This window comes from Sminthopsis crassicaudata, chromosome 1 (assembly GCF_048593235.1).
Source record: "Sminthopsis crassicaudata isolate SCR6 chromosome 1, ASM4859323v1, whole genome shotgun sequence".
NCBI lineage: Eukaryota > Metazoa > Chordata > Mammalia > Dasyuromorphia > Dasyuridae > Sminthopsis > Sminthopsis crassicaudata.
The window spans coordinates 41,020,680-41,032,020 of NC_133617.1; the positions used below are offsets into that span (position 1 = coordinate 41,020,680).

General features: G+C 33.8%; 1 protein-coding gene across 5 annotated transcripts in view; it reads left to right on the top strand.

Annotated features, from left to right (window-relative positions):
- The window catches only part of LOC141560793 (piwi-like protein 1), a 45,203-nt gene extending 37,887 nt beyond the window's left edge, over nucleotides 1–7,316 (top strand). For all 5 annotated transcript variants that reach the window (XM_074299509.1, XM_074299519.1, XM_074299547.1 and 2 more), the window contains 3 exons: nucleotides 3,143–3,268; nucleotides 5,193–5,340; nucleotides 5,501–7,316. In XM_074299509.1, coding sequence (XP_074155610.1) covers nucleotides 3,143–3,268; nucleotides 5,193–5,340; nucleotides 5,501–5,617 — 391 coding nt within the window. In that variant the 3' untranslated portion in view covers nucleotides 5,618–7,316. The remainder of the gene's footprint in view (nucleotides 1–3,142; nucleotides 3,269–5,192; nucleotides 5,341–5,500) is intronic.
- The last annotated feature ends 4,025 nt before the right edge of the window (nucleotides 7,317–11,341 follow it).

The window sequence follows — 11,341 nt, forward strand, 5'->3', positions numbered from 1 at the left end:
AAATAGAAATTAAGGAAATTGCTATAATGGCCAGATTTAGACATAACCTTTATTTTATTCAGCCTTTAGTTTAAAAGTTGATCTAATAGTTGAAAAGTGTACCAAAGCCCTAAGACTATAAGGTACTAGATAATTTTTTCCTCTATAAAATTAAATGTGACACTTGCTTTTCCACATTAGAAATTGTAAGTTTATTTTGTTGAAAATGGGGAAGAAGACATTTTGAGTCTTAGCACTAACTAAAGTAGTATCTCCTTCATGTGTTGACTACAGTTCCTCTCTTGTATGTCTGTCTGTCTGTCTGTCTGTCTGTCTCTCTCTCTCTCTCTCTCTCTCTCTCTCTCTCTCTCTCTGTCTCTCTCTCTCAAATTCTGAACTCAGACACTGTATAACAAACTAATAACCGCCCCCCCCAAAAAAGGCAAATGGTCATATCTAGTAGACCTCTTTTCCCTTCTAATCATACAAATTCTATTTTACCTGCCCACTGACTGTACTTGAGAAACTTGGAAGTATAGTACATGTCAATGTTAGTGATAGCTTCTGTCTTCTTTTTGGGTTTTTTTTTGCTGAGGCAATCAGGGTTAAGTGACTTCTTAGGGATTGCTAAGGAGGTAAAAAGAGCAACCTGATATACTTGTAACAACCATCTAAGCAACTGGGTAATAAGCTAATTTCTATGGTTTTAGGTTACATAGGAGAGAAAGTATCCCATCCCCAACAAGAAAACCAACATTGATGTTATACTTAAATGCCCATTTAAAACAGAGTAAGATGGTACTGAGGATCAGAGCAGTATCAAAGTCTGGAAATACAAGTTTTCTGCTACAAAGCTAGGGGACTTTGCTGTAAAGTCTTTGCATTAGAAGCAAAATGTTGCTCTATAGAGGGAGAGAACTAATAGTACTTAGGACTGAAGGATTATGGAGTTGATTGTCAATTGATGGAAAAACTAAACAAAAAACCCTGAATGTTTGTCATTTTATATAATTCTAGAGATCCTTTTGTAAATGGTAATTTAAAATAGGCTACATGCAATTGTTCATTCATTTCGGTCATATCCTAATCTTTGTGATCCCATTTAGGATTCTCTTGGCAAAGATACTGAAGTGATTTGCCATTTCCTTCTCCAGCTCATTTTATAGATGGGTGAACTGAGACAAAACAGAGCTAAATTTCTTGCTTGCAGTCACAATGTCTGAGGCTAGATTTGAATTCAGGTCTTCTAGACTTCAGGTCCAGCACTCTATCCAGTGTGTAATTAGCTGCCCCATATGAGCAGTACTTTCCATTGGGGAAAACAAACAAACAAACAACAATAACAACAACAACAACAACAAAAAAGCCAACTGTGGTTGAATTGTGTTTTTTTTTTAATGGTATTTTATATGACTACCATTCAAAGAAAAAAATAGTATACATTTTTTTAAATTGGAGAATTTTCTTTTCTCTGTGATGAGGTGTATTAGGTTTCTCTTTTTACTGCTTAGCTTTTTGCTGTAGTTTGAGTGGGACCAGTAGCTACTTCTAGAAAATTAATGAGATTATTTTGATGTTTTTTTTAAAGTTATTAAACCATAGATAGGACATTGTATCTGGAGAATAAAGACTTGGGTTCAAATCCTTCTAATCCCTACCCTTCTTGGGATATTTATTTGTATGGAAGAATTTTGAATTTAATTAAATTGAGTTCTTACCTCCTTTAAAGTTCTAATAATAATCCAAATCTTCTTCTTGATTTCTAAGGTGTTTATAAACATACTGTGAAAGAAAGTAGCAGTAGTAACAGAAAAACTCACTTTCCAAAAAGTTTTTTTATTTGATTTGTTTGTTCAGGAGATGTCTTTCTCTTGCTGTATAAAATACATTATTATTATTGTAGGGTCCTCTTTACGTTTCTTTCTGCAACAGTGGTTTTCAAAAGTTGGCCTTTATAATCATTTTACATGAGACAGAACAACTTGTGAGGTATATATTCTATTTGTGGAGGGGGGGAATAACAATCTCAAGGAAATATTAGATATTTATTGTGTGTATAATAAAGTTATGAATACAAGGAGGCTATAATAGTATACTAGAGAGATATTCCTGCTTTAAAGGTGCTTTCTGTCTCGTTGAAGAGTTAACACTCAACTTTTAAAAAACTTATTAAGTTAAATGCTAAATGAATTATTAACAAGTGATGTTTAGAGGAGAGGAAAATTCTTTTCATTTAGGGTTATTCAGAGAAAACTTTTACATAGGCACAAAAAAATTTGCATTGGGACAAAGGAAACACAATTTTTACCAGAGCAAAAAGTCTGTTGGAGGAGAGCAGCAGAAGATTGTGCTTAAAGTAACATTAGGAGTACAGAATTTATCCTGTAGGATAGTAGAATTATTGTAGGACTTTGATTTGGGACCTGAGAGAGGTGGATAAATATTTATAGAATACTTACTCTGTGCAAATCACTGTGTTAAGTTCTTTTGAGGGAGTAGATCCAAAATAGTTGGGGAATAGGACAAGATATTGGAGATAGAAAGTCAGATTTAGGCTCTAAAATTTAAAAAATACATTAAAACCACCTCTGGCCTTTATGAAAATTCAGTTATACCATTGTTTAAATAATGCTTTTCCAAACAAAATAGTCATGTGTGTATAGAATTAAATAAAAAGCTAATAACCATCTCATTCCTACATACTTGGACATTTGGGTACTATCTTACTAAATGATAATACTTTTAGGGAAAGAAGAACTACTTTTATTTATTTTATTTTGCTGAGGCAATTGGGGTTAAGTGACTTGCCCAGGGTCACACAGCTAGGATGGGTTAAGTGTCTGAGATCAAATTTGAACTCGGGTCCTCCTGACTTCAGGGCTGGTGTTCTATCCACTGGGCCACCTAGCTGTCTTGAAAGAAATATTTCTGTCTATTCATCTGTTTTCCACCCTATCCAATAATTCTTTTCTGATTGCAACTGTTTCTGGTAGAATTACTGCCCATAATTCCATACAGATAATATGTCCTCTAAAGCTCTTCAAGTACAGGGTGTTTTAATTCCATGCTCTTTCTAAAAAATATAACAATATAAGAATTCCTCGAAAAATTTCAAGGAGTGACTTGGTGATAAATGTCACTATATTTTTTATCAATCTTTAAGCCCAAGATTAACAGTAATTGTGGTGAAGAAACGAGTGAATGCCAGATTTTTTGCACAGTCTGGAGGAAGACTTCAAAATCCACTTCCTGGAACAGTTATTGATGTGGAAGTTACTAGACCAGAATGGTAAGTTCTCTCCGCCCCCCCCCCACCCCCAACACCTTTCTCTTTTGCTAAGGCAATTGGGGTTAAGCGATTGCCCAGGATCACACAGGTAGGAAAGTGTTTAGTGTCTGAGGGCAGATTTGGACTCGGGTTCTCCTGACTTCAAGGCTGGTGCTCTATCCACTGCGCTACCTCCCTGCTCCACAGAATGGTAAGTTCTAGTGGAAAATAATTAAATTACACTGGGAATTTGAAAAAGCAGAAAATTTCTGGATGAAAACGTAATGCTATTATTGTACTTCTTTTCTACAAACTCACTTATGTACATTAACAAGTTCACTTCTTGATTTCCAACATTTATTTTTATAGATTCTAAGTTCAGCTTCATAAGTTAATTTGTCTTTTTTAACTCAGCATAGACACAATTGTATATTACTTTGTATATTCCCCTCACTATACTACTTCCACCACAGATAACTAATTTTCTAACCCAAATTCTTAATACCTTAACACTCTACATACATATTTAGTGGTCAGATTTCTTGGACCTTCAGACAATTAAAACATAGCTGGAAATTAAAAACAAAGTTATCGGGAGGAAAGGAGAAACTCTAAGCAATAAAACTTAATCTATCCTTTTATCCAGAGCTATCTTTTGTTCATCACCTAAACAACAGTATACAAAGTATGAAGTAGATTAGAAACGGCACATTGACAAGAGGAAGGAGTTAGCTGCATGTTTCTTATAGTAAAAAAAGTAGCACAATCTATGGTCATTTAGTATATGAATAAAGCATTCGGTTCAGTAAATATTTAAAAGCCTATTTTGTGCTTAAGCATTTTTGCTAGGATAGGAATGAGTGGTACAAAGACAAAAATTAGAGTCTTTGGTTATATGCTCTACTGGGAGGAATTGTATGTCCATAGACAAGTAAGGCCCATCCCATCTTGGGCTAATTTATTATCAAAATAAATTCAGGTATAATTCAACAACCATTTATTTTATAATCAAAGCTTAATCCAGTTAATGAGTATAATGGTATAGTATATTATAGTATTCACACACAAGATAGGTTCTATAAACTGACTCTGAACACTCAATAAATATTAAATAAAAGCAGCAAGCAAGATCTGACTAAACCTGATGCTTGGTAGTCAGGAGCCTTGAATTCGATTTCTGACCAGATACAGACATCTATGTAAATCTACAGTATAGTTGATAGAAAATTATCTTGAATTACAGCTTGATAAAATAATTTTTGCTCATATTGAGCAAAAGTCATTAAGGTTTAAATTATACTTAACAAAAAGACGTGCATGTCTAGATTAAGTGAATTTTCCAAATAACAAAGGTTAAAATTATGTGTATCCCTATGTCGTCAGTCATTCTCCCATGGCAGTGATATATACAAAAAATCACTTTTATGATTTAGTTGGTGACATTTTAACTTCTAATTTGTCTCTTAGACAGATGTTAATTTTTAGGAGGGTGGTTCAAACTTGCTCTGGTTAACAAGATGAGACTTGAAAATCCTGAAGAGATAATTTCTTCATGTTCCTAGTCATGCAGCCTTAATTTTTCAAGTTGCATGTATGTTTTATAATTAAAATTATCTGAAATTCTAGAGAAGTTAGTTATCATTTTCTAATATTTAACATTAGTAAATGTATGAAGTAGAATCATTAAAATAACATGTATTTTGTGCTAAAGCACCATAACCAAGAAGGTAAAGTAAACTATTTCTACTTATTCATGTTAAGGCATTTCTTGTCAGATTTTTCCTGAAACTTTTTGTTCATTTAACACACTTATTTACTTGAAATATTTTTGTTTGCAAAACTTAAGTGTTATGTAAATGCTATATTATTATTATCAGTTGCTTTGTCTGACACTTTTTCAGTTTTTAAAATTTGGCAATACATCTGTGGGTTTTGTAATTTGCAGGTATGACTTTTTTATTGTGAGCCAGGCTGTAAGAAGTGGTAGTGTTTCTCCTACGCATTACAATGTAATCTATGACAATAGTGGCCTGAAACCAGACCATATACAACGATTAACTTACAAGCTCTGCCATGTGTATTATAACTGGCCAGTAAGTATTTTCCATAATGACCTTTTTTTTTTTTTCAAATTGGTTATTATTATTTTTAAATTTTGCATTTATTTAACATTGGAAATATTTATAGCTTTATTGATAAATTTATTTAAAATAATATTTAAAATAATTTTTTCCCCTCTCTCCTCCCCTAAAGGGTGTCATTCGAGTTCCAGCTCCCTGCCAGTATGCTCACAAACTGGCTTTCCTTGTTGGCCAAAGTATTCACAAAGAACCTAATCTGTCTCTGTCAAATCGTCTTTATTACCTCTGAATTATAGAAGAACACAGAAAGTAGTATAGAAGACTAACTTCATAGATTTTTTTTTTCCTTTTTGCAAATGGAGCTTTCAGAAGTCTTCCTAGATGCAGCATTTTCCCCCCTTAACAACTGTAACATGGAAAGGGAGATAAGAAATTCGAGTTCTGTTGCCAACTCTGCTATTGACTCATTGTGTGAATATGCAAGTGACTCATTTTACAGATGGGGAAACTGAAGGAAGAACAGTTATCTTGCTTTTTTACCTCTCACAAGAATGTTATAGTGGTTCTGTGATAAAATTGTAGATACCGCACTTGAAGCACCAAACAAAAAGTCTATTTGGGAAAACATTGGGCATTACTCATGTTAGATTATTTCTGGAAACAATTGACATAATTGTAAATTATATAGTTTTTTTAATTGACATTGGGAATTCCGATATTGTGGGACAGTTTTATTTTGTTTTTTTTTTTTTAAACCTTTATGCTAAAGATACGATTTGCCATTTAAAGATAAAAGCTATACAAGATGGGGAGAAGCTAGAAAGAGCAAATTGACATTTTAAAGTTGGAAGCTTCAAATAAACAGTTTGGTGCCTTTCCACCAATGGAATAAATCAAGGGCTATATTGGCATAATTAATGTTTTTTCCCCCGTCATTCTAAGTGTTCTTGAAGATTTTGAAATGTGACATTCTGTTAGCTATTATTATGTTCTGACAAAGTACTAAAAGCAGAAGAGAACATTACAAGTCTATTTAGTTGAATTCAGAACTTTTTTTTAATTGGAAAATATACCTTATTTTCTGAGTTCATGTTGAAAATATTTTGCCCAGAAAAAAATTCTCCATGTCCTAATTTTTTCTTACCACTTAAGGGATAGGTTGGGTGTATAAGAAAAACATAACCAAGAATGAGAGCATCTATTGAAAAGGAATATTCAAGTCTAATTTTTTCTATCCAACCAAAGAAAAGAGGAAAAGACAACTTAATTTTAACTTTAAATATGATCAGGTTGAAATTAGATGTGTTTTTTCTTAACTTGGTGACTTGACATAACAATTTATAGAAATAATTTCTTAAAGGAAGCAGACAAAAGAGCAGTTAAATAGCTACTAAATATTTGAAGAATTAGTGCAGGTTGAAATCAACAATTGTTCTTTCAATATAAATGCCATTTCAGCATTGCTATTCAATATGGACAGTAGACACTGTAAATTTAAATTGATGTAGTTTGTTTTAAAATATATGTTACTATTATATTTGTATCTTATTGTAAGTGTTAGTTATATCTTCTGAACCTGTTAGAAAGTTTTATTTTAAAATTCTCAAAGCCAATCTAAATCAGCAACACTTTTTTTTTTTTGAGCTGCTTGCTCATGTCTAATTTCCTTCCCTCAAGAATTTTGGAAAATAAGAAAAAGAAGCAGTACTTTGTGAAACTCTAGAAGGAAAATTGATGTCCCAAAGCCCCAGGTGTAAAAGATGCTAAAGTTTATCATAATATTAGAAGAGTATGTTTGTGAGAGAAACTAACTTGCAAATTTTTGTCAAGAGATGGAATAAATTGTTATCAAGGGATGGAATAAGTTTTGTCAGCTTGTAAGCTCCAACAGAACAGGAGCTGTGTCTTAATTATTTTTGTTTCTCCCCTATAGCACCTGCACAGTGCTTTGAACATAGTAGGCGCTTAATAAATAGTTGTTGAATAAATTTTGTCTGTTTAACTTTATCCACTTATAAAAAGTGAGCTAAATTTTCACTTGGGCAAATACAGAATTTCTTACTCCTCTTCAATTAAGCGAAGCCCACCTAAGATTTTCTAAGTGGGTGAAAACTAGGTTTGTGGGAAAGTTACTTTAAAAAGTTGGTTTAATTTCATATTTGTGCAAATTTATTGGAAAATAGTTATCTGGACAAATTATGTGCAGCAAATAGATAGAATTGCTGTCACTAGCCAAAATTCTAGTTTCACATATTACTGTCTTGTTCAGGCCTAGGCTAAGCACAGGCACAGGAGAGCTGTTCAACCTACCATTCATAGAACTTTGTTTTCTTTTGTGTGCAAGGTTTATATAAGTTTCACCTTATTCAGCTCCAGAGTAGCTTATTTCATCTTAAAATATTGTAATAAAAACATTTATATGGCACTTTGAAAAAGTTTAATATAATCTCTAAACTCTATGAGGGAAGTACTCTTCCCCCACTTCACAGATGAAGAAACTTGGGGCTGAGTCACTTAGACTAAAGCCATGCCTATCTATGTCTGAGGCAGAATTTAAACCCCGGTCTTTGTGACTCCCAAATTCACAATTAACATCCTGCCACCTGCTACTAGTATTCAATATGTGTTGCTAAGTGCATTTAATTCATAAAGAATAGTATATAGGGAATGTAATAAGAGTTTAATCTCAGTACTGTGACTTGAATTATATGGGTAACCTTGGGGAAACCCTTAAGGTCTCCTCCACAGTTTCCCATCTTGGCTCCTAATAATATCCCCTACAGTTCTAAACCTGTTCTTTTAGCAACTGAGCCATTAGAGTATAAACTGCTCTGGGGACAACTCCATGAGAGATTTTAAGTTGTATCCTTATTTAAGGTAAGGTGGATGAACAATGCTTTGTTGCAGTGGCTAGAGTACTTGACTTTTGAGTCAGGAAGGCCTGGGTAAAATTTGGCTTCATAGATAATGTGCTATGTGACTAGTCAAGTTACTTATTTAACCTCAAGCCTCACTTTCCTTACTGGTAAAATGACAATAGCACCTCATTGTGTGGATGAAACATTGTACTTTATATATAAGCCTTAACATTATATTATTGCTAGTTATTAGTATTTAGTTACATAAATTACTCCCCAAAGTGAATCATATGACTTAAGCATTTGAATTTACTCCCAAGGGAAGACGATATTCAAAAGTCTATGCCAGTATGAAGACCGTAATTACTTTGATTCAGCTAGGTATTTGAGGCATCAGTGATTGTGGGGATATTCTTGCACTGATGCATACTTTAATAACCCTTTTATTATGCCTTAAACAATCTCGGAGTTATTATGAAACTGTTGAACCATCTTGGGGATGATCCTGTCTCGACGCAAGATTAAAGTGGTACCACTTGACTTGCTAGATCAGGAATATCTGAGTTCAAATTCTACTTCTGATAACTTGTATGACAGAGGGCAGATGCTTTGAAGATTATTTCTTCATCAGAAAGTGGGCTAAGTGGAATACCTATACCTCACAAGGCATTTTGAGAACTGAATGCATATAAAGCACTTTCCAAATGACTAGGCTGATGCTTGCTGTCTGTGAGGGAAGGGAAGTGGTGGGAGAGAGGGATAAAAATTTCAAATTCAAGGTTTTGCAAAGGTGAATGTTGAAAATTATCTTTGCATGTATTTGGAAAAATAAAAAACTATTTAAAAATTACTAGGCTGATTCTTGGATGCCAGATAAGTCTTTGTTATTAATCTTTTACTCATCCTCCTCACCTACTCTTCTCTGGCCCTTGATTTCCCATTAGTCTTGTGGGAGGCGGGGCATGTGTTGTGTTCTGTGGTACAAGATAAATGATTTTCCCTATGTTGGGATGTGGCATTAGAGAACTTAGGATTTTCCTTTTACGAAATTTTACTGCATGGTGGGCATTGAGTTAAATTTGTCTCTAGGGTTATTTATAGATTACTTAAGAGAATAGTGTAAGGAAAAAAAATCTATGAACCTACCTCAATGATAGAATGAAGTCAGTAATTTGTCTTGCACACATGCTTTGCATATGTAGCAGTTACTAAAAGTAAAATAGTGATTCTCTGTGCCTCCTAGTACCTAATACCTCCTAGGTATTAATAGTTATTACTGCCCTATACTCTCCATATACGAATCACCTCTCAACAAGGCAAATATACCCACCACATAAATCCCATCAAGCCTACCTTTACCCGAGAGCATATATTAACAGCACTGCACCTGTTACCCCTACTAATTATTTCCGTTTCACCTAAATTCATCTTAGGCCCCACATATGTGTAGTTTAACAAAAACATTAGATTGTGAAGTTCAAGCTTCCTTATATGCCCGAGAAAGTTACAAGAACTGCCAATTTTTGAATCCATGCCTAAAACCCATGGCTTTCTTAAACTTTTAAAGGATAATAGTCATCCATTGGTCTTAGGAACCAAAAATTTTGGTGCAATTCCAAATAAAAGTAATTATCTATTAAATACTTCATTACTATTATCCATTGCCATACTCACTTTCCCCCTAATTTATAGCTTAATTTTCCCCACACAAAACCCAATAACTTCCCTACATTATATAAAAACACAGTTAAACTCTCTTTACTAGCATCTTACCACTCACCCTATTAATCATCTCAGGGCAAGAAGCTACAATCATTGACAATGATTCTCAAACCACTTCTCCATTATCTTTATCCCTATTGCACTGTACATCACATGGTCCATCTAAGAATTCTCAACATGATTATATACACACACACACCCCTAATATCTACCGATTTTTCAAATACCTAATCACATTCCTGTTTAATCATTCTTGTCTCTGGAAACAACCTATTTCAACTCTTCATTGGGTGAGAAGGGGTTGAAAGGCAACTTTTTACAAGGGTAGGCAGGCTTCTCCTCCCCAGACTGGGGCTTGAGGATTTAAGTGGAATTGTTTGGGAGTAGGGGCTGAAAAATGGGGAGTAAAACCCAGGGCAGGGGTGGGCTATTCTGGAGTCAGAATTCTAAGGGAAGCAGCTAAAAAAGCCTTATCAATATCACAATGAAACCAATGGCACCAAAATCTACCAACTTAATGTATAGGGGGCTTGCCAGCAACAAGTTTATTACTGTTAATGTGTCTACACATGAAGTACTTAGCTACTGTTATTCTTTTGAGTATCTGGAAGGCTTGCTACAGCACAAATACTTTCGAAAAAACTTACAAGAGTTCTCTAAAGGCTTACTGGAAATAGCTTTGTTTACTATGTTCATACATTACAAAATAATTACAAGTAGATGAGAATTATAAATTAATACATGGGAAATACCAGTAAATTGTACTATTTTATTTGGGACAACGTCAAAAACAGGATACGAGAGCAATTTGTGTTTAAATTTTTTTTAATGGACTAGATAAAATGACAGTTAAATATCTGTGACAAATATTCTGAAAATGAATTGCAAGTCATTCTTCTACCTAGAGGAAATGCACAAGAGACTTGTTACAGGTAAGGAGCAAGCTCCCTAAGTAGCTGTCTTAACCTGTTCTTAAAGTTACCCAAAAAATCAGACTTTAGAAAATCAGTAGGTGATTGGTAGTAATAACTTAGAAACATTTTTCTCATTACATACAACTATAAAATTGCCCTTTTTTAGTTTTATTTGGTGGTAGGTTTAGAATAATTGCATAAATATCAGAAGACTATTGTAAAGTCTTTATCCAATGTTCTCTGCTCCCTTATACTACAGATTAGATAATGTGGCCAAGAGATCATTTGAATGAGAGAAAAAAAGAGAATGCGACCTTTTGGTCCTGTTAATTTTAACTTCTCAGACATTCATTTGAGCAGACTTGGGCCTTCTAAAACTCTGTGCCCAAAGTTAGGCATTTTAATAATTACAGTCTGCCAGTATTTCCAATATATTATTGTTGAAGCGATTAATTACCATTTGGGAAAATAATCTGAAATTACACAAAATAAAATATAACTCTTGACCCAAAGATACAC